General features: G+C 38.8%; 1 protein-coding gene across 1 annotated transcript in view; it reads right to left on the bottom strand.

Annotated features, from left to right (window-relative positions):
• Positions 1 to 1,025: 1,025 nt before the first annotated feature.
• Positions 1,026 to 24,533, bottom strand: part of LOC134171625 (protein FAM13A-like) — a 69,110-nt gene continuing 45,602 nt past the window's right edge. Inside the window, exon 7 of the mRNA XM_062634039.1 lies at positions 1,026 to 1,193. Coding sequence (XP_062490023.1) covers positions 1,169 to 1,193 — 25 coding nt within the window. The 3' untranslated portion in view covers positions 1,026 to 1,168. The remainder of the gene's footprint in view (positions 1,194 to 24,533) is intronic.

Below are 24,533 nucleotides of genomic sequence, written 5' to 3'. Positions count from 1 at the left end.
TGATCAACTGCAGTCATCCACTGCAGACAATTTAATATTGCCACAGATGACAAAACTATTTCCAGGAGGTTTACACCAAAGTCCAGCTAGACTCAACATAGCACTAATTCAAAACCAGGTTTTCCTCTGACCATTACAAGATAGGGAAAAATAGGCATACACATGTATGCACTCCTAATTTTATTGAGGTGCCCAGAATGCTTCAACAGATCACTACACCTAGAAATAAACACTCTTATTTAAGAAGCCTTGATCTTTAAATATCTTCTTACTTAAGAAAACATCAGTTGCAAGAATGACCTCTGTGTATTAATTTACATGCCTGATGTGTCTGCAAGATCACCATGTTCCTTTTACCTGTGATAGTAGAAAGAAAGGCAAATAAATGCAAGGATATTGTAAAAAAATAATACTCCTTCCCTGGAGCAGAGCATGTGTGGAGAATGTGTTTAGATAAAGTTAGCAATGGAGTGGCTTTGTTCTGTTTGTGGTGTTTTTTTTAAATGTTGTTCATTCTTTTTTTGTTCAAGTTAATAGTGCAGGAATGCTGCAGGGTCATGTTCCTCCTTTTCCTAGTCTAATTATTTTAACAATGGAAAACAATAACAATATTAATTAGTATTGCATACAGGAAAGTTCTTAAGAGGAATTAGCATCTTGTGAACATCAAAATTAAAGAAATCCAGAATTAGGAAGTTTCACACTTTGTGTTTTTTCATCTGAAGAGAACCACAGAGAACTAGGCAGCTCAACCAGGAACAGATTTCACTTTCTAACAATCAAGAGTTTCCTTTTCTTTCTAAAACTGCAGATCTTGCTGCACAAACCGAATGTAATCATATAGATAGAGGCCATAAGCAAGTAAATTATGAACAAGACTTCCAAATTAAGCTTTCATAGCATTTTCCAATACAAAATTAAATGGAAAGGTGAATTTGAGCTAAACCACATTTTCAAAAAGTTGAATATTTGAAAGTAAACGGAAAAACAAGCAGAGAGCTGCTCGTACATTCAGAAAACATTATATCTTTTTCTCTTGGGTCTTTAGATGAGTGGAGCCAAAAAGTCTGGCTCTTGTTAAGCCCAGTCAGAAGAAAGACATGCAAGTTATGTATGATTCCTGGCTGTGTCTTGGGAAGACAGCTGTTGTCATGTAGAGCAATATGGATTATGCTGAGTAATTTACTTGTTTTCTGAAAGCAAAAGGAAACAAACAAGAAAATATGCTTTTTACTCAGATTTCCCTTTGCAGAACTCTTCCTTACCGCATGGAAATCTAATTGTATACCTTGTGTGCACATACATGCACGCACATATGCATGCACGCATGTATAAAATGTTTGTTTCTTTCAAACATCAATTCACAGGGCCATAAACCGGAGAAAACTTCAGTATTGGCCTTTTTCCACATCTGTCTGCAGTAGTATAATTACTTAGGAGGTGCTGTGCAAATCTTGCTCGCTATCCTCCGTGTAACTAGCACAGTAGTACATACTACCTTCTGTCACCTATAACTTTACCTTCCCAGCAGCAGAGAAGCCATAGTGCTATAAACCAAAACCTATACGAGTGTAGAAGTCACATATCGAAGCCAATTTACAGCAATTGCTGCTTAATGTTAGAGTTTATTCTCAGTGATGTGTAGGCCACACCTCTTTAATTAGCATTATCAAAGAGCTCCATTGTCAGCAACTATGTGTTTTAAAAAGGCACCTAGCCTCCTCCCCAAGCATTTTCTGTGCACCACGTGACAACCAGTGATTAGTCCTATTGATGCCTGAGGGACAGTTCAGGTAACATTAAAAACAGATGCACAATGAATACCCTCTAAGCCTCTTTCTAGTTTACAAACGTGTGTGTGTGTGTGTGTGTGTGTGTGTGTGTGTGTGTGTTTTTTACTCTCTGATTACAAGCAGAAAACACCAACATGCTCAGAGGGCTGGGCAGCTGTACTGGGGTCCATGCAAAGCTATGCTAGTTTACACCACCCAAAGACACTGTCCACAGTATCTATAGCCCAGTAGGGCTGTTCTTTTGATACGACGTGCCTGAATACTTTCTTGGTATATAGCCAGACCTTGCATATTTCTTTTTCATAGCTTGCTTCCTACTTTCTATTTTTGTTGAAAGGCAGGAAAATCAAAACAGCACAGGCAGATTATGAAGTATTAACATAAAAACTAATCAAAGATATGATACGTAAAACTACACCATTATATGTTACTTAACTTCAACACAAGCTATTTTTCTATTTATGAATTTAGATCATATTCAGAGAATTCTGAATAGCCACTACTGCTTGCGTGACACCAAGAATGATGACTAAAATTCAGAAAGAGAATAGTAATAAATAAAAAAAATAGCTACAAAAGGACAAACTGTACTTTAACACATAATCATAGAATCATAGAATAGTTAGGGTTGGAAAGGACCTTAAGATCATCTAGTTCCAACTCCTCTGCCATGGACAGGGACACCACATACTAAAATATGTTGCCCAAGACAATAAGAAATTCGCAGAACTAGTTCTCATTTGGAAACAAAAGAAAATATGGGCAGTAACACATAGATATTTAGGAGTGAATTTAGCTTTACACTGCATGACTCTGAATATTAAAAGTATCTGAAAAACTAAAAATAAAATTGCTTATTGTGTCTGAAAAAACAAGGAATCTCCATTTGCACATATCAGATACAACTGTACAAGACAGGAGGTCCCACTGAGAGTTTTTTAACCCCATTCACTGCAGTCGGTATCTTTACATATATGAATCTTGCTACTCCTTTGTCAAGTGTTTATTAATTTCAGGGTGTCCTGGGTTCAGCAGTAGCAGTCATTTTTCTCCTCCTTGGTAGCTGGTGCAGTGCAGTGTTTTGACTTTCAGCTCGGGAACAGAGCTGATAACAATGATGTTTTGGTCTGGCCAAGGACTTTGTGAGCCTCATGCTCTGCCAGGGAGGAGGGGAAGCCGGGAGGAAGCAGAGACAGAATACCTGACCCAAACTGACCAAAGAGGTATTCCATACCACAGCACGTCATGCCCAGGATGTAACTGGGAGTTAGCCGGAAGGGCTGGGAGACTGCGGGGTTGGAGGAGGTATCGGTTGGTGCTTGGTCGGGCTGGGGGTGGCGAGTTATTGGTTGGCTGGTGGTGAGATGATGTATTCTCTTCCCTTGTTATTTCCTTTATCATTATTATTATTGGTGGTAGCAGTAGTGATTTGTGTTATACCTTAGTTACTAAACTGCTCTTATCTCAACCCATGTGAGTTGCATTCTTTTTGATTCTCTTCTCCGTCCCTCTGGTAGTAGGGGGAGGGAAAGAAGTGGGGGGAAGTGAGTGAACGAATTGCCTGACTCGGTTTAAACCACCACACAGGGGCTAGCAGGGTCAGAAGAAAAGTTCATGTCATTAAGTCAAAATTGATAAAATGTGTTTATTTACATTTTTTTTTTCTGAACTTGCTTCATGCACCACATAAATATAAAATCAAGACACATTCAAGTTCTGGAGCCCTCTCCAAGCCATGGTAAAAGCCTATCAAAAAGTACATTTAGTTGACTTATTTCTGGATGTCTTCTCAGCATAATATTTATTACCAGCCATCTTACCTCTCATAGAGAGGAAAAGCTGTCCACATGGCGAGCAATTCTGGACAGGGAGAAAAGATAGAAAAGAATGTGATGGGTAAAAATAATGAAACTGATATTGGAGGAAATAATAGAAAGACATGAACAAACTCCAGAATAAATACAGCAATATAAGCAAACAATCACAAGGTAAAACACAATTGTTATAGGCAGCTGGGGGAGGTCCCTTTATTTCTAAGCATTAGCTCACCTATTTTTGTAGGGGTTTATGATGATGCAGTTGCTCATTCTCAATTCCAAAAAAAAAAAAAAAAGGCATGTTAATGAATCACATAACTTTTTTTCTGAGTTTTCCTGAATTTCTATTCACTATAATGAATAGTCAATGACATTTGAAACCCACTGATTCAGATCATTAACTTCTTCAATATCATGATACTTTGACATCAGAAAAGTCTCGTCAGTTATGATACATTCCCCTGCACTTGTATCTCACTGAAATGCCATGAAAAAGCCACTGAATACTGGCATCAGCAGCCAGTGGTCAGCTCCTGCTCAGCATCTATCTTGCTGTTTTAATTTCTTCTCATAGCAAGTAGTTCTCCTCTATCTGGCTTCTATTTCTACCCAGGCTCATGATCTGTGCTAATGTCCTACCACCTACTATTTTAATGTACCAGAAGGACAATGCACAGATAGAAGTTTGTTCTTCTGAAGTTTGAGAAAACAATTAGCTCTCAACACATTTTGTTGTTTTGTCTTTCCCAACAACCAAAATATATATTTTTTTTTTTTCTTTTAGATTGAGGGAAAGACAGAGACATTCTCAGCAGATTGTGTCTTTCAACACAGTAAACCAGCCAGGTAAGGACAAAGCACTCCACACATTAAATAACACAATACTATTACAAAAGATTCAGCTTCATGGCATAAGAGAACCCCACAGAAAATACAAATAAATGGTACAGAGATGTCTTATACACATGTTCAAATTTACCTTCTTATTACTTAAAAGCATTTTCTTTTGTATAATGGTTGTTTGGGAAAGAGAGAAATGTGTGGCAGTCACCGAAACACAGAGAACAAAGGACCTAATTTCTTTATCATCAAGATAAGGAAATACCTACATAACTGCACACCATCTGTTCTCTTGGCATTTTACTCTCCTGCTGTGCCACGTGCACATGTGCAATTTTATCTTGGTTCCTTGCTGTGCAAGAAATATCCTGAGAAAGCAAAGAGCTAAAGCATGTTTGCAGAAATGCCCTGTACCAGGACCACAAGAACATCTCCATTGCTTAGGTAACAGAGTTTCTTGCCCCTCTTACCAAGAGCTGAGTTCTGATATAGCCAGACCACAGGTGATGTACCATCCATGGTCCACACAAAGGTCCTTACAGCAGCCCACGATTTTCATGGGACCAGGCTTTTTAACTCGTAAGGGGAGGTCCTCTACCAAGGGCCAGGGCAAATCTCACCCAATTGAGATTTTGCAAAAGACCTCTCTTCATCCTGACTTAGAATGTCTCACAGAGGTCTCCGGAATTACTTGTGTAAATTGCTGAAGCACACAGAGAGGACAGCAGTCAGTCCTCCAGTTATAAAACTGTCGTGGTTTAAACCCAGCCAGCCAGCTCATTCACCCACTCCCCCCCTTTTTACTCCCTCTTTCTTTCCGCCCCCATCCCCCCCCCCCCCCCCCCTTCCCCGCTCCCGGAGGGATGGGGAGGAGGATCAAAAGAATGCAACTCCCACGGGTTGGGACAAGAACAGTCCAGCAACCAATGTACAACACAAATCACCACCGCTACCACCAACGACAACAATGATAAGAGAAAATAACAAGGGAAGAGAATACAATACCACCCACCAAAACATGAGTCCGACCCAGAAGCCTGTGTTCTTCTGGGTAACTCCCAGTTACCCCCCACCCCGGGCATGACGTGCTGTGGTATGGAATACCTCTTTGGTCAGTTTGGGTCAGGTGTCCTGTCTCTGCTTCCTCCCGGCTTCCCCTCCTCCCTGGCAGAGCATGAGCCTCACAAAGTCCTTGGTCAGGGTAAACATCACTTAGCAATAACCAAAAACATCGGTGTTATCAACACTGTTCCCAGGCTGAAAGTCAAAACACAGCACTGCACCAGCCACCAAGAAGGAGAAAAATTGACTGCTACTGCTGAACCCAGGACAAAAACACATTCCATGTTCTTTTTTTTTGTTGTTGTAGTTATTTGTTGGAATATGTTCTCATCCTAGGTTACCAACAGCTTTTAAGGCTCAAAAATAATTTAAAAGCCAGGATTTTCTCTGGGATGACCTTGTCCAGTTTAACAACTGATGACACTGAACATATGACCTCAGCTCACATAAATTTGGTCCCATTGAAAATTGTTTGTGACTCAAGTATTTCCTGTATAGATCTGCTGAAGAGAAACAGAAGCATATGGGAAAGACATTTCTGCAGGAAACAGCTTTACCACTTTGACATCTATTGCAGTAGTTTTGTTACAAAAGGGCAATGAAAATTACTTTTCCCTTTTGAGACATTGAAATCCTTTGTTGCAAAGCACATTGAGGGCTCTTCATGACATCATCACATTTTCTAATTCAAGTTGTTTGTCCCCTGACCTCTTTGATAAAATAGAGAAAATCAGGTTTGATTTTACATTATTCAGCAGAGAAGTAAAAATACGAAAGATTTTTTTTATTCTAATAATATTTTTCATTTAGCAGTCATGCAACATCGATCAGCAAGATGCCAGTCACAGAAGAAAGCTGTATTTCTAGGTGAGCTATGAATTTTTAGAGAGAATTAAAGTCACCAGAAAAATTCTCAAAAGCAGAGCTGGGAGAAAAAATAGAAATAGTCTGGAGAAGAGAAGGCTGCGTGGAGACCTCATAGCAGCCTTCCAGTATCTGAAGGGGGCCTGCAAGGATGCTACAGAGTCTCTTCATTAGAAACTGTAGTGATAGGACAAGGGGTAATGGGTTAAAACTTAAACAAGGGAAGTTTAGGTTGAATATGAGAAGGAAATTCTTTCCTGTTAGGGTGGTGAGGCACTGGAATAGGCTGCCCAGGGAGGTTGTGAATGCTCCATCCCTGGCAGTGTTCAAGACCAGGTTGGATGAGGCCTTGGGTGATATGGTTTAGCGTAAGGTGTCCCTGCCCACGGCAGGGGGGGTGGAACTAGATGATCTTACGGTCCTTTCCAACCCTAACGATTCTATGATTCTATGATTCTATGAAATAATTCTTGATACCGTGAGTGTAGTATCTTTTTTTGTTCTTTCTGTAAAGATTACAAAAAAACAACATCTTGCCTTTATATTAACAAAAATGCTGACAGTAGCTTTTAGAAAGAGCAATGAATACTGCAGTCTAAACGTGGGCATACTCAGGAATATTCAGAGCTACAGTAACTTCCTTCTCTTTGCTGATGCCTGAAGAAATACAGCCTACATTTTCTAACCCAAATCCAGGCTCTCAAACCCACATTTAAGCACCTACACAGTTTCAGACTTATTTTAAGTAGCCATCAAGATGCAAACGTTTGGCCAATACATGTTATACCAATTTTGTTCCTAGAATGATGCTCATAGAGGCTCTGGGACTACTCCTAACACTACAGCTGTGTTGATGCATGCTCACCATAAATATAGAAGGAAAAAAACCCAGCACATCCAAACCCAGCTTCAACAGTTATTAAGCCATCAAATCAGTTACCACCTCAGGACATATTTGTGTTACGTGTCTCCTCCCTTGTTTTTTCTGTTCCTCACATCATCTTCATTCTGTTTAAGTACTCCAATGCTACTGTCTCAGGCACCTCACATGGCAAAAGGGCTAATATAAACCAAGACGACCATTAATATCTCCTACTAAACCCCACAGAAATGGTGCAAATCATGCATTGATAGTGAGATCCCTTACTTGTTTGTGTCTTTACTGGATTCAACACTTGACACATATTTCATTGCTTGTTTTATGCAAAAGCCATTCAAGTGTCTTGAAAGAATGAGCCAAATAATGACATTATAAACTACCCAACCCAAAAATGCATTCAGACAGGGCATCATGCAGAGTAGGAAAAAGCCATTCTCCAAAGCAGTAACAGTTCTTAATACAGTATTATTCATAGCTGTGTGGAGAAACAGCAAAACCAGATAACCTATAGCCACCAAGAAGTAAGCATGAGTCAATTCGAGTGACTCATGGCTGTGACTAATCTGTTTAATAGCTCTCTTTTTAAAAAGTCAGCCTTTAAATAATTTCTGTGTGTTCCTTCTCAATTGCCTTGCATTCCATAATTTTAAAATTTACCAAAGCACAATCACAGTATAGGTCTAAGCAAATCACGATGATATGTAAATGCATCTTAAAACTTTAAATAAATCATGTAGTAAATAAGTGTTACGCAAGTGCATTTGTCTAAAATCCAGCGATCATTTCTTAGTTAAACATAAAGCAAATAAAACAATGCCAGATTGAAGGGGTGGAGGGCTGAGTCATCCCGCTATCAGGTGCCTGCACCCTGCTTGCAGGTGTTCTGCAGTTCATTGCTAAATAGCATTATAGTTTTGAGCAGTGAATTTCAAGCAGAATAAAAAAGTAGCTGACTCCTCTCTCAAAAGCAAATGCAGCTATGGCCAGGAACAGCAATGCTTTTAAGGAGATTTTGGGGAACAGTCATCTTCTGGCAAAGAGCATTTTGCATTTTTAAATCAATAGGGATTTGAAATTTATAAAAGAGAGGAAAGTTTACACTTCCTTCTTTATTAGCCCACTCTTCAATACAGGGCAAACATTGCTCCTTATATACCATCAAAATGAATCCTCGTTATTTAAAAACATCTTTAAAACCTTAATTACTGTTTGCATCTGTAACATGGTGTAGCCAAATGAATCTTGTTACTAGTTCATTTTTAGAAATAGTCATATGCCAAAGTGAAACAGCAAGTAAGCAGGAGAAAAGAAACCGAATGAAACTTATTCTCCAAGCACATCCCCAAAGAAAGCTTTTGAATTTCAACCCTTACCACAGTGTCCTGTGCTTTTGAATTTCAACACTTACTACAAAGCCCCCAGTCAGCTTTTGCAGCAAACGATGTTCATATCCACAATGTAGCCAGCACTAACTGGAAAGGCTGTGAAATCAGCTGAAAAGACACCCTGAAACTACCCATTATATGGTTCTGTGATCCATCTGCTATTCCATTCTATCATTTGGTGAACCTATAGAGGTACCACATTTCAAAATTACACTTACGTCTCATCTAAAACTACACATACAATAAATTATCCATGTATCATTTCTCAAGTCTCTAAGCAGGTTTATCTGACATTGCCACTAATGAAAAAGAGATTTAATGAGTTTTATTATTATTTATTACCCTCCTCTTAACTGTAGAAAATCCAGTTGCTTTCCCCAGGGTGTTGCTAAAGACCTTGATGTGAATCCCTACCTACAGCCTTAGGTGGGAGAAGCATGAGAGACGAAACAAATGTACTATCACTTGGGGAATCAGGCAGTAACCAATGACATACTAAATTGATTCCATACTGTAGGGAGCATTTGATTGCTTGCTGTAGGCCAGTCAAGCGTCTCTGTCCTCTATCTGTGAGAAAATTTCTAGATAATTTGTCAGAAAATGTTTACTTCTGTGTGCTGATGAACTTGTAAATTTCCACTATCCTCACTTCCTCACTTCTTCACTTGTGCACTGTACACTTTTCAATAATTCTGAAGCTATTTCATATTCAAAAGTATGATAAACTGATAGCAATTAATGCAGCAGTCATTTTGATAAACCATGCAATACACCTTCAGGAGTTTCATCTGATGCATCAAAGCTGTAGAGGTTCTGTAAATAATAAATATGCCAATGTACACATATCCAAGCTGTTACCCAAATACATTTTGGCTTACAGCAAAATAAAACTGTAAAACATTTCACTGGTTTATTTTCAGGAGGTGGTCATCTCATTTTCTGGGAAAAAAAATACATTACAGAAAAATTACATTATGCAGAAACTATATTATGCAACCTACATTTCTTTTATTTTGTTTTTGGGTTGCCATCTGGTAATTCTAGCCGTGGAATCAAGCCCAGTGACTGCTCTTTAACCTTAGCACCCCAGACAGTTAGGATTCAATGTTTATGAAATAAATACACAGACAGAAACATATGGAACAAACAGGAAAACAAAATCTGAATTTCCCTTTTGTTTACATATTCATTAAACTGGACTGCTGCAAGTGCAAATGATCAGTTGGTTACATAAGTATGCATGCAATACTTGTGTGAAAACATGATAAAACTAATGCAAATTATATGGAAACCGACTTTTTTCATATGTGCCTATTTTGATCTTCTGGCAGTTGACTTATACTGTGGGATTTAGAATATTCTTTTCCCTACAGTTGAGTTTGAAACAGCTACAAATAATTACAGCACTGACTGATAAGAACTTGGATTGAAATTAAAACTAGAATTAACATGAAATGAAAAAGAGGTATATTTGTGTACCCATTTTCCCTGCAGAATGTGATAAAAGCTTTGACTTAAAAAAAAAGTTTTCATTTATTAACAGAATTGTATGAATGGGTTTTCATATACAAATACCTCAGACAAGTATAAGATTTATACTTTGATTTATATTTATATCAGCCACAGCCAGATTTACATTTTAATTCATTCTGTCCTCTTGCCAGCTCTAATTTGCAGATGTTGTGTATATAAGCCTTCACTCTAAAACAGAAGCAGAAATTCTGGCATATTCAATGTTTGGAAGACATTCATATCTTCAATGATAGACGCTAAACAGATAGGACAGATGGGCAGATGAGACTGGGGGACACAAATAAATTAGAACCTGATGTTACCTTTGTACTAATTTATTTGTAAGCTAGCATATTTTCAACAGTGCAGCTTAAAGAAGTCATTTTCTCTAGGTAGAATACTTCTGTCTAGTTGGATTCAAGCAGTTCACTAATACTTCTTAATGGGTTTATTTTTTTCTTTAAAAATGTTTGATTTTTGTCAAATGTTGATGCATAAAGTCAGAACATGCACAGCTAATTTAATACAGTGTCTAAGAGCAACCCTTGTATGGGTTTCTAGAGCTTAACTAAAACACTTGTTCAGAACTCCATCAGTTTAGTCATCACTGAAAAACTATGAAAAGAGAAGTGAGAAGTACCAACACAGTAACTGTTTTTTATCAAAAATAAAACATTTCCATTTGCAGATTTCTTAGAGGAGAAAAAAAAAAGTAGTCTTATACACTGACTTAGAAAGAAAAAGTAAGGAAAGAAAAGCTTACCCTCTTCTCAGTCTCTCAGCCTCCTATCTTTCCCATAATTCATGCACAAATGGTACCGGGAACCACAGATCAATCTGTCTGCCCTGGACTGCAAGTATGAAATTTGGCTGTTCACCTCCAAACAGTTTGCCCCAAACTGTGGGCTACAGAGAATTAACCTCTGCTGATCTGCCCTGTTAAACTCTTCCAGTCTGTGCCATAACACAAGGGAGGGTGGGAGCTCTGTGTGCATCTCATGGTTGTCCACATGAATCCCATTACCCGAACTTAAACGTTACAAAAGAATTACTTGAGAGGTTAGGAGCTGAACTTGTCACCAAATGCAATCTGCGTAAACCTGCACTTTTTAGTCTGTACATTACTTTATTTACAAGGCACAGTAAAGCTACGACTAAATGTCCTGGGTTCAGCAGTAGCAGTCATTTTTCTCCTCCTTGGTAGTTGGTAGCAGTGCTGCATTTTGACTTTCGGCCTGGGAACAGAGCTGATAACAATGATGTTTTGGTCTGGCCAAGGACTTTGTGAGGCTCATGCTCTGCCAGGGAGGAGGGGAAGCCGGGAGGAAGCAGAGACTGGACACCTGACCCAAGCTAGCCAAAGACGTATTCCATACTACAGCACATCATGCCCAGGATGTAACTGGGAGTTACCTGGAAGGGCTAGGAGACTGGGGGGTTGGAGGAGGTATCAGTCTGTGCTTGGTCGGTCTAGGGGGGCAAGTTATCGGTCAGCTGGTGCTGAGGTGTTGTATTCTCTTCCCTTGTTATTTCCTTTATCATTATTATTACTGGTGGTAACAGCAAAGGTTTGTGTTATACCTTAGTTACTAAACTGCTCTTATCTCAACCCGTGGGAGTTGCATTCTTTCTGATTCTCTTTCTCATCCCTCCAGAAGCAGGGGGGAGGCCAAAAAGGGGGGGGGGGGGGGGGGAGTGAGAGAGCGACTGCTTGATTTATGGCTGACTTTGTTTAAACCATGACACCAAATTATAAGTTGCTGAACAGAAACACAGGCAAGTCAACCACTGCCTAGAAATGACCTGAAATTGATTCAGACATCTTAACACTATGTCTCATTTGTGACATAGGACAGCCAAGAGGAAAGAGTAGCTCAGGAGTTCAGGTGCCATTCCTGTTTTCTGAATACATTCTCACATATGACCGTATTCAACAAATACGTTTGTCACTTGTTGGGAGGCATGTCAAAACTTGAGCTCCTGTCCTAGTCTTACCACACCAGTGATGCAAGTAGATGCTCTTCTAGAGGCTGAAGCAAAGATGTACCAATTATTTTCCACAGCAAACTTTTTTAGACAAAACAAAAGCCCAGTGCCTTTCAATAGAGATACTGCAAAGCAACCAACGCCCTCCCTCAGCCCACTACTAAGCAGATATTTATACAGTATTTTGCAGAGAAATCCTATATTATGGTTTGTCACCTGAATTCTTTTCTTTAGGGTACGGTGACATAGAAAGAAATAATGAGTCAAGTTTACCAGTGTAATTGCATTGCCTCCAGTCAGTTCATTGCATGGGTAAAGAAAGGACTGTCACAGTAATAAGTATGTATATAGACGCATCCAGTATTACTTTCTAATATTCAACATTAAAGGCATCACAGATTTAAAACTGGCAGCAGAACTCAGATATTTCAGTAGTATTGGATTTAATATTCTTACCACGTACAAGAGTTTTCAGGACCAATAGAATTTTACAAGTAGTGATATTCATTAGAATACTAATGGCACTAAATTGCACCACAAAGAACAGTGTGCATAAAGCTGTTTTAAGGTCAAATCCAGCATACATTCATGGATTAAATAAAGGGGCCATAAAGTGAGAACCAGCTCAAGACAGAAGTTTAGTTTTTACTGACACAAATCAGAAGTGTTGGTTAATGAATTATTCCCAGTAAATGAGATATTTTCCCTGCCTGATCTAATGTAGGCATTTTCATTTCATCATATCAGATGGATGAATCACATGTGTCTTGATCTTCCCTCATGGAAAACCTTGACTCATCAGCTTGCTTATCCATGGATATAAATATTTTAACTGAATATTTGTTTACAAAATTCAGGTTTTTAACTGAAATAAGAACCAACATGCTCTGAAGTCACTTAATGTTACAGCAAGCTGTGCTCAACACACCACCCCAGTGGGATGTGACAAGGGTGATATGATCTGTTGCTAGTTCTGTATGGCATCAAATCATCTGCAGGCTAACTAACACTGTGGTCAGGTACCCAGAGCTATACAGGATTTTGCATACAACACTTGCATCCCATATAGCTAGAGCAGACCTGTTGCTATGCCTTTTTGCCCCAGCGTGCCCAGTGTACTCCAGGCTACCAGGTGCTGCAATGCAGACTTGTTTTGCCTGTCTAGATGTTCTTTGGGGAATTGATCCAACTAATTTATAGACACTACACTAAAGTACTTTCTATAGTCCTAGTAATGGGCTTCATTAATTTATTAAAACACAGATTTCATCCTGGATTTTTGATCTGTTAGTTTGACAAAATAACCAATGCTCGGAAAAACAATTTTCATCAAGCATACATTATTTTCTGCTAGGATACAATATATATTCTATATTCTATTCCAAATTACAGAAAGCCTCTGTGCAAAATAATGCTATATTATTCCCTCTGATACCTTTCTGTGCAATAAACAGTCCCAGACTCCTTGAATTATTCAGCATGATGTGTTTCAGGAACAGAATTTGCTCATATTTCTTTAAGTGAAATGTAGTTGGAAGGCAAATGTCTCTATTTAACCCATTCCTCAGTCAAGCAGAGCCTATTTAGTTAACTTCAAGTAAAAGAAAAGTATCTTTTCTTTTGGTCTTCACTTTCATATTTTAAACTAATCTAGGAGGTCTGAATCACCCTATTTTACCTTCAGTTCAAGCCTCATATATAAGCATATCACAAAAAACTAAGGAACTGTGACGGATGACAAAAAAACAGTGTGTAGTTGAAAATAAGGAGAGAGACAAATTAGTTAAGTGCTGGAGTAAATCACTCAGGGATGTTACTCAATAAGTTCATCTCTGGTGCAGAGATCAGGTTAGACAAACGTCTGTAAGTGGAGTTTACTTTGCCTTCAGGCAAAAGTATGGATTAGATGACCTCCTGAGGTTTTTTTCAGATCTGTGAGTCTACTGATATAGTAGCATTAATCACTGTCTGTCTTTGGAGTAGCCTTCATGGCCCTTGTAACTCTCAGAATGACACTCAAGAACTGCAGCTACTATAGCAACATCACAGAGCTACCTCACCTTCTTCCATAGGGCAAAACAGTGACAATCAGTAATAGTACTGAGACTTGCTTTAACATATGCATTTTTTTTTCTTAGTTTGACTTAGTTTGCCGGATAAGACAAAGTATTTTAAAGCATTTCAAGCAACAGGCTTTCTAGTCATCTGGCAAAATCTTTATAAATCATCTGGCTAGAAGCAAAAAGCAATGTACTTCCAGGCTTCAAGGAGCTGTGAGTTTGAGAGCTGCTTGAAGAAAATGAGGACTAAGGGAAAGCCTTCTGCACCTGTAGGTTCATGGCACTGCCCCAACACCATCTGTGCAAAATCATGTGGGAAGGAATACTTTATCTATTCAACACATTAAACATTTTTCCTGTTCTGCTTTGGTACACTTATGCTTCTGTTCTTCTCAAAAGCCTACCACCATTCATAACAGTTACTACAAACTGAAAGAATGCTTTCCATTTTAAGGTTTTCTTAGTAGAAGCTTGTCCTGGGTTCAGCAGTAGCAGTCATTTTCTCTCCTTAGTAGCTGGTGCAGCTCTGTGGTTTTGACTTTTGGCCTAGGAACAGCGCTGATAACACTGATGTTTTTAGTTACTGCTCAAATGTTTAGTCTGACCAAGGACTTTCTGAGTCTCATGTTCTGCCAGGGAGGAGGGGAAGCTGGGAGGAAGCAGAGACAGGACACCTGACCTAAACTGACCAAAGAGGTATTCCATACCACAGCAAGTCATGCCCAGGATGTATCAGAGCTACCCGGAAGGGCTAGTTCACTGCTGGTGTGGGGGCGAGGTATCAGTCTGCGGGTGGTGAGGTATTCTATTCTCTTCCCTTGTTATTTCCTTTATCATTATAATTATTAGTGGTAGCAGTAGTGGTTTGTGTTATACCTTAGTTACTAAACTGTTCTTATCACAACCCATCGGAGTCACATTCTTTCGATTCTCCTTCCCATCCCTCTGAGAGTGTGGGGAAGAAGGGGGGGGGGGGGGGGGCGTAGCTTAAAGGATGGTAATAACCGCATGAAAGCCAGGCATCCATTTTTATCACCTCCTCACTGCCCAACATCTCCAGGCCAGAACAGTTTCTTTTTTGGCATCTGCAGGAGGCTTGTTTCAAGAACAAACAGTTCTGTGTGAGCAAGAAATTCAGAGATAGAGGCAGTATCTTTGTGAAGCAGGCAGACAGAAGCTGATACTGTTATCCTTGTGCATTGTGGAAAAAAAATAACTGGGAAAGTTTTTAACTAAAACAATAATCTCTTACCATGAAACCATTCAATTATACCAAGTATGGCTTGAAACGTAATAGCTAAACCACAGGAGAAAGTATTTCCAGAGTTCAGGTTTTCTTCTTTCACTATATACCTCAACATAAAAGAGAGCTGATTTAACAGAAGAATAGCCTGACATATTGAGAGACATAAACAGGGAGCAATTCAGAAAGAAGAAAACAAGATTGTACTTGCATTTTATTCTTTTGGCTTTAAACAAGTGGCAGAAACATTATGAACTGTTATCACAGAGCAGTAGTGTCCTTTGTGTTATTACATTTTTTTCTCTGTAAGAGCTGAGTAGTCCCAAATGTTGAAGAAGGAAGAGGAGAGCACACGCTGCATTAAGGAAAGTTCTGCCATGTTTTAGAATAGGCAATGGAGGTCAAAGCAGCAGCTGCTTTGTCAAAGTTACAGATGCAAAATTGATTGCAAAATTTGTGTTTCATTAACATAAATGTTATAAATGTTTTGTTAGTCCACACACATTCAATACTCAGGCCAATTGGTTCCCAAGAATTTCAAAGCTTTCTGAAAAAAAAATAAAATTTTTTTGGCAGTGGATTTGGTTGCAAGATTGAAGTCCCTGTGATCTGTGATCAGTACCACAGACAGTCACTATTACTATAAAAGTAATAAAATTTAAAAATTACTTTGGGGTTATTTTTTGCTCTTTTTATAGTCAAAACTGTATTACTATTAACTACTCTGATTAAATTCCTCTACTTGTTATTTCAAGGCACTAATTCTAATTAAAATCTTTGATTATGTTACAAATAATTTATGACCAAGGGCAATTTAACTACTATTATTGCAAAATCTGGAAAGACACAAGAATATTTGTTGTTCACAGTGCACAACTTGGTTTTCAGCAATACTTAAGATACCTCACATCTGAAGAACTGTGTACAGAGTAGAATATACACTTTTGAAATGGAACAAAAATGACATTCATAACAGATGCTAAAGCAAAGCAATTCTTTCAATAATATAGAATAAAATATCTAAAAGCAGAATGCAAAATGACAAACAGAAAAGTTCCTAAGAATCTGCAAGAAAATTACCAAAATTACTTTGCTATTCTGTAACTTCATCACAGTATCTTTGTCACCTTATTGGACAGAAAAAGAAAATAAAAAAAGAAAGATTCCTTTATATATATATACACATATATGTATATGCGCACACACACATACACAGAGATACATTTATGTTATTTTTATATATTCTCACTTTTTTGGTATTTCTATTTTTAACTCCGCTGATAAAGCAGAACTTCAGAGTTCTGCTTCACCAGTGTTCATCAGCAGAACTCCAGAGTCCTGCTCTGTTTAGTTATTACCTAACTGTTGATTAAACGCTCACCAAGATCATGATCACCAGTAGGACCTGTGCTACAGTTTGAATAAAAAGCATTTCCGACAGAGTTTGGCATCGCTGAAGCATATAAGTGACTTCAGGATATAAAATGATGCAAGGGATGAGTACCTTTAGGATCAAAGAACTTCACAACTGCTTGGTATAAAATTTCAGTAGCTCTTAAGAGAGCTAGAAGATCTAATCTATTGATGTATGATTGAGATCTTAGCTCCTAAATACCTATCAATGCCACTTTTTACAGTAATGCTTTGGAAAACTTTGAAAGAAATCACCTTTTAGAATCTGTCACCATGCACACTCGAACTCATCCTGAGAGCAGACAAACACCCACATCAGCAGCATCAAACCCCTATGTTGCAGGCTAAATAGCAGCGCCACCAGTATTTCTACTGGAAAGGTCAAGGGCATTGTGTATCAGTGGTCTCACTGCCCAGCTCACCTCCAGAAGGGTTCAAAGTGCTTCATTGCTCACTTTGAAGCATGGCAAAACTTTTCTTAACATAGCATGTGATGTTCTCCTTTTAGCATTTGGGAGTAATAGGCTTTTACAAACAGAAACAAAAATGTAATAACACAGATGAAATATACACTACTGTTCTGTTGTGACAGTTCATAATGTTTCAGCCAAGTGTTCAGTTTAAAACCGAAAGAAAAATATGCAAATACAATCTTGCTTTCTTCTCCTGCTTGACCAGCCTGATCTCCTTCTATGACAAGGTGACCCGCTTAGAGGATGAAGGAAAGGCTGTGAATGTTGTTTACCTGGACTTTAGTAAAGCCTTTGACACCATTTCCCACAGCATTCTCCTAGAAAAACTGGCTGCTCATGACTTGAGTGGATGTACTCATCACTAGACAAAAAACTGTCTAGGTGACCAAACCCAAAGAGTGGTGGTGAATGGAGATAAATTCAGTTGGTGGCCAGTCACAAGTGGTGCTCCCCAGGGCTCAGTACTGGAGCCAGTTCTGTTTAAAATCTTTATCAGTGATCTGGACTAGGGGATCAAGTGCACCCTCAGTAAATTTGCAGATGACACAAAGCTGAGTGGGAGTGTTGACAGTTTGAGGGTAGGAAGGCTCTGCCGAGGGTTCTGGAGATCGATGGGCTGAGGCCAGTTTTATGAGGTTCAAGGAGGCAGAGTGCCAGGTCCTGCACTTGGTCATGACCCCAGTGGAACACTACAAGCTTGGGGAAGAGGGGCTGGAAAGATGCTCAGTGGAAAAGGACCTGGGGGTGCTGATTGATAGCTGGCTAAATACAAGCCAGCAGTGTGCCCAGGTGGCCAAGAAGGCAAACGGCATTCTGGCCTGTATTAGAAATAGTGTGGCCAGTATGTCTAGGCAAGTGATTGTCCCACTGTATTCTGCACTGTTGAGGCTGCACCTCAAATACTATGTTCAGTTCTGAGCCCCTCACTACAAGAGAGACATTGAGGTGCTGGAGTATGTCCAAAGAAGGGCACTAAAGTTGGTGAAGCATCTAGAGAACAAAACTAATTCTGGAACTCCCAGAGTATCACAGATGTCTAAATCTATATCCAGAATTATGCAGATGGTAGTTTTCCCTATTTTCAAGTAATACCACAGTGCCTTTCCTTATAAGAAAACAAACAAAAGTATTTGAACTGCAGCAGTATTACCTTTTATGGTTTGGTGTTTTTTTCTATTCTTTGTTATTTTTTGTTTAAAAAAAGAACAAGTATTGACATCTTGAGTCCTTGTCCTGGAGTCAGTAATCTCTCTGGCTGGCCTAACGCAATCAGCCTTTACTTATATTTCACTGATAATTAGTGGTAGACTTACTTGATGATCTTAAGGGCCTTTCCAACTCTAACTATGATTCTATGATTCTATACTTCTGATGCAAGAGCCTGTTAATGGTCATATTTGTACCAGAGACCATGAAACTTAATACTAGAAATAAATAATTTCTTTTTTTGTAGAGAAGAAAAATTAGTACTGTATTTAAAATGTGAAAACAGTCCAAGAAGTGTATCATTCTCCATTATTAGTAGCTTGAAGAAAGCGAATTTTTCATGCTTTAAGTGGAAACCAGAATGGTAACTGTCATACAATTACAGACTCACTGAAATTCCACTAGGAGTCATAACAATAAACAAAATAAAACAAATCTCTCTGCTAAGCAAACCTAACCTTGCTAAACTACTTTAGAAATTTTTTCTTCCTTCCAGTTTCTGAAAAATTATATTTTCTGAATTTGACCTTTACATATTCACTTTCTGGGCCTTAATTTCTATGTAAATACAGACATGATGGTGAACACATGCAACACATCTATACCAATTCTAAGCACATTTTTTGGTAAATAGTTTGTTTTCCATGTGTTCTTTGTGCAAAAGTACCACCTACCGATACAACTTCCTATAGCAGTTAGGTCCTACTGTCTCTATGGAAAAAACTCTCCCATCCTATCACTGCCACTCTTTCGATTTTCTCGTTACTTCCCTGCACAGACTGCTGTATTTATGTGAGAAATACACCTAGTAAGACACTGATGTGTTCCAAAAACAACAGAAAAAGATCACAAAATGACAAAGAAAACTATCCCAAGATTAATTATTTGTTGTTCAGTTTCAGCACTGGCAGCTCTTACCACAACCAGCGTAGCTGTGACACCTCAACACATCTGAAAAGCAGCCCATAACTAACCCTGGGTTTATGGACATATTTATCCTGGCTCGTCTGAAAGTGTTGACACCCTTTGTGTTATCAGCCTCCTATTACTTTTTTTTATTTATTTGCAAGCTAGAATATAATTTTCATTTCTTGTCATGGGCCATCCATAGGCCAAATTAAGATTGCATCTGTATTTCCTTTCTAAGCAAGACAGAAATACAATAATTGATAACAAATAATAAACATTTATTGAAATTGCATTAGCAGTAATTCAGAGAACACTGTGCATGGGTAAATCATCACCACTCATCAGCCTGTCTCAGTGAGGGGCACTTATTTTCTGAGTGTGTGGGCAGACACTGAGATGATTCTCATTAATACAGAGATTGGGGAGATGTATGGGGCATCTTTTGGAATCAAGTGTGATTTAACAGCCTACAATTGATAGCAGCGTGTCTGGAGACACCTATATCAGACATTCTTGCCCAACTGTGATATTACATGTCTATTTTTTTTATGAGAACCTGTTTTATTGCCTTTGTTTTAGATATCACTGTAGAAATTCTGAGCAGGTTTTAAACTCCTTAGAGGTTTGGAACAGTTCAGAAAGAAAGAGTCTTTGCTGGGGAAGAACCATGTCATGGTGAGATTATTTTTAGTTCTTGAGAAAACTAGACAAAATATTACAACAATCTGTATAGGAAATTGCCTAAAAATAGGCATATTCAGACTTTTTTCCCTTTGTCCTTTATGTTTCTCATATTAGTGACTGTCTCCCAGCAGAAACATACACTAAATGGAGCTCAGTCTCTGGGAACCAGGAAACATAACTCCTCAAAGCCTTGTCTCTAAAGTTTTTATTTCCTTTATTTTCCAACTGATTCAAAATACAACCAATAGAAGAACCGTTTCTCCCCCACCATCCCCTTTATCCTCCCTGATGGGCAATAGTCAGGAAGAATGACACTGATCCCAGCAGTAAAACATATGCACTGCTTGCCCCTTAATACCTACATAAGTGGTTCATTAGTATTAATGGCATTTATGCATTTGTGCTTTAACAGGACAATTACCCACCCAAGGGTCTCATTGTGCACCATTTTCTGTACTCACTGAAGATAAGGTTGCACAGCTTTTGGCCATCAAGACTGTACTTATGGTGTAAATTGATATGCTGCTCTCTTGAGGGATTAAAACACTGCCTGAAGTGTGAACTTGCAGTTACTCTTAATGGAGTTTGGACTTCAGCTGTTACTTCATATTTACTATAAAATATGCCTTAAGCAATTAAACAACTATTTTAGGCTTCACTGAAAGCTGAAATATTATCTCCACCTTAACATAGAGAAGAAAAATCATGAAAGACATTGAAGGCATTGATATATGTATAAATACTGAAATTTACCATAAAGAATGATGGTATAACATCATGATGCCAGAATTGATCAATGTTCAGAAATATCATCTCTCAAATTATGCAAGAAGACAATGGAACCGACTCAACCCTGATGAAACTGTTCCTTCCCTGTCAGCAGGAACATGTGAAAGAGTCTCTCTGTCAAAATGTTTTTGTCCTGACTAAAAAGATTTTACAACAGAAAGAACACACAAAACAAGAAGCTGAATAGAGATATGGGTGTTTACATCTATCCTTGTGCTCTGTGTCATAATATGTAAGGGAGACTGTAGAAAGAGCCCACTCTCCTGCAGTAAAATAGAAACCTTTTGTGGAATCTTGAAATATCTGGTTATTGAGTAACAAAAAAAAAAAAAAAAATCACCCCATAAGAAATTAAAATTTTCCTGAACATCTTTGACGCAGAAAGGCAGAAAAACACAAAGCAACAGTCAATAAACAGCTCAGGTGCCTGTGCTAAGGTAGTTCAAGCACCAGGTAGTTAATCTGGCTGTAAGGAATATTCCAGTACCATTTTACATGACAGAAAACAGCATAAGCACCAAATGCTTAGTCAGTCTTAAACATCTATCTTAAAACTAAGCAAAAAAATGGCAGCCTTCTCATAAAACTTTATTTATATAGCTGTGGCTATTGTATAGTTAATTCTGGTGTCCTCAACATAAAAAGGACATGGAAATGTTGAAGCAAGTCTAGAGGTCTAGAGGAGGGCCATGAGGATGATCAGGGGACTGGAGGACCTCCTATATGAAGACAGGCTGAGGAAGTTGGGGCTGTTCAGCGTTCAGCCTGGAGAAGAGAAGGCTGCGTGAAGACCTCATAGAAGCCTTCCAGTATCTGAAGGGGGCCTATAAGGATGCTGTGGAGGGACTCTTCATTAGGGACTGTAGTGACAGGACAAGGGGTAATGGTTTAAAACTTAAACAGGGGAAGTTTAGATTGGGTATAAGGAAGAAGTTCTTTCCTGTTAGGGTGGTGAGGCACTGGAATGGGTTGCCCAGGGAGGTTGTGAATGCTCCACCCCTGACAGTGTTCAAGGCCAGGTTGGACGAAGCCTTGGATGAGATGGTTTAGTGTGAGGTGTCCCTGCCCATGGCAGGGGGGATGGAACCAGATGATCTTAAGGTCCTTTCCAACCCTAACTATTCTATGAGTCTATGATTCACTTTAAGATAAGCATGAACTCCTCAGTAAGGTGATCAGGCAATAAAGGAGCTAATAATACTTTGCCAATTTAAAATTGAACTGGGAGAGATTCCTGTTAATAAAATAAACTGCATGAAAGTAATTAGCTTTCTCCAAAAGAAAATTTGCCACCTCGGAAATGTTGTCAGGGTGTTGCTTTCAAATTTAATAGTAGCTTTGTGAAGCAGGGCAAATTATGCTACTGGTACATGATGTTTGGCTTTTCACTTAATTGATATGAAGATATTTGTAATCTGACAGAAAACGTCAATTTATACAGAAAAGTACAAAAACTTTAGTTTAGTTAAAACCTTTACTATAAAGGTCTATAATTTGGTGATTTTCAAGTATTTCTGGAATATATTTCTAGCAATATTTCTAGCATAACTTCTGTGGGAACATGCAGCCACATCTGCTGTGGTTACCGCTGCAACTGTAATACAGTAAGCAGATAAATCCAAGTTAAAATTTTAAACTAGTTAGCTTAACAAAAGGCACTTTCTACTTTGCCACAGGGAGGCCAGAGCTCAACATGGGCTCCTTTGCTCAGTATTTAATCAGCTCCTAACATGATCTCTTGATGACTTATGTGGATTTCTACAGCCACACTGATGCTAGTTCAGCTAATGAGTTAGCTTATCCAAAACTGTTCTTTTACCTAAATTATGCATCAATCTCAGCTACAGACTGAAGTAGACAAGCAGACATGTAGAACGGAAATCTTTAGAACAAAAACCTTGTGCAAATCAAGCCACAGATGCACTCTATAAATATATAATAAATGTTTTGCTGCCTTTAAAGTGTATTTGGATATGAAGGTCTTTCTGGCATAAGTCTGAGAAAAAGTGATCAAAAAAGACTGAAACAGACAAAGTTATTTCAAAGAGAGAGAATGAAATGGAATGTTAACATAATATTTGTAAGAACCCCATATTTTCTTTGTGATGACTTCATAATATTTTCATTAACCTGCCTTGCACCTTTCAGCTCCACTGAAGAGAGACTAAACAAGCTGTCTGTCCCATATTAAATTGCAGGCCAAGGGTGGCTCCTCCCATCACAGAGCTTGTACTCAGTGAGTCCATACACCTGCTGCACTCCTGGCTCATGCAACCCTTCCTTGACTACATTGCAGCCTTGGCAGGAGCAAGGTGTAAATTTAGCCCCTGCCTGGCAGCCCAGAGATATGTATCAGCATCACTGCAAAACTACACTGTATTCGCTCTATAGTTTCATGACACCTGAGACTGTATGCTTTAGATGGATATTATCCAGGAGTCCACCCACACTGTACTTGCACCATCTGCTTTCCCAGCACAGTCTTGTAAAATCTTCCGTGGTCTTTCTAGGTGCTCAGAAGTGACCGGTCTGAGGTAAAATATTCTCAAAAAGCAACATTCTAGAAAATTTTCCAATTTACCATTTTAATAATATACAGGGCACCTTTCAGGTGCAGGCCTTGCACTTCTGAACAAATCTCTGAATAAAACGCACAAGAAAACAAGAAAGTATGATGCAAGCTATTCCCACAGGATACTATGGACAATGAAGAGATACATTTTTTTTTTAACAAATGAGAAAAATTGAAATACATTTATAGGAAATTGTTATTTAAAAAAATATACAAACGAGCCAACAAAATCCTAAACATTCTCGTCAAATAATTAAGAAGGAATACAATATACGGAACTTAAAACACAACAGTGGAGAAGGGTATTCTAGCTACTGCACTGAAGACCTCCACCAATTTGCTTCTCTTCAGGGCAGATGGTGAAGGAGTCATTGGTTTGATTTTCGCAAGGGAGGAGCATGGAAAAAAATGCAGTATTTTGGCACGTCAAGGGTTTTACTGAAAAGATACTTATCCATGAGAAAACATCTGCAGCATGCAGTTTTAATGAGATTGTTTATCTGTGTCACTGAATTACATTTTTAATCTGCAAATGGTAAAGGATGAAAGCTGACAATTATAAGGGCTGATCTAAAACTTTTCTTTGATTTTTTTTTTTTTTCTGAAGGAAGAATTAGTTTGCCAATGACACCAAGCTGTGTGGTTCGGTTGATACGCTGGAGGGAAGGAATGCCATCCAGAGGGACCTTGACACGCTTGAGAGGTGGGCTGATGCCAATCTCATGAAGTTTAACCATGCCAAGTGCAAGGTCCTACACCTGGGTGGGAGCAATCCCAGGCACAGCTACAGGTTGGGCAGAGAAGAGATTCAGAGCAGCCCTGTGGAGAAGGACTTGGGGGTGTTGGTCAATGAGAAAATGAGCATGAGCCAGCTTCAGTGTGCGCTCATGGCCCAGAAAGCCAACCATATACGGGGGTGCACCAAAAGGAGCGTGACCAGCAGGTCGAAGGAGGTGATCCTGCCCATCTACTCTGCTCTTGTGAGACCTCACCTGGAGTATTGTGTGCAGTTCTGGTGTCCTCAACATAAAAATGACATGGAACT

This window comes from Pezoporus occidentalis, unplaced genomic scaffold (assembly GCF_034315485.1).
Source record: "Pezoporus occidentalis ecotype Australia unplaced genomic scaffold, CSIRO_AGI_Poc_V1 ctg41, whole genome shotgun sequence".
In the NCBI taxonomy this organism is placed as follows: domain Eukaryota; kingdom Metazoa; phylum Chordata; class Aves; order Psittaciformes; family Psittacidae; genus Pezoporus; species Pezoporus occidentalis.
Note: the sequence above shows the minus strand (reverse complement) of the source record. Positions and strands in the feature narration are given on the sequence as shown.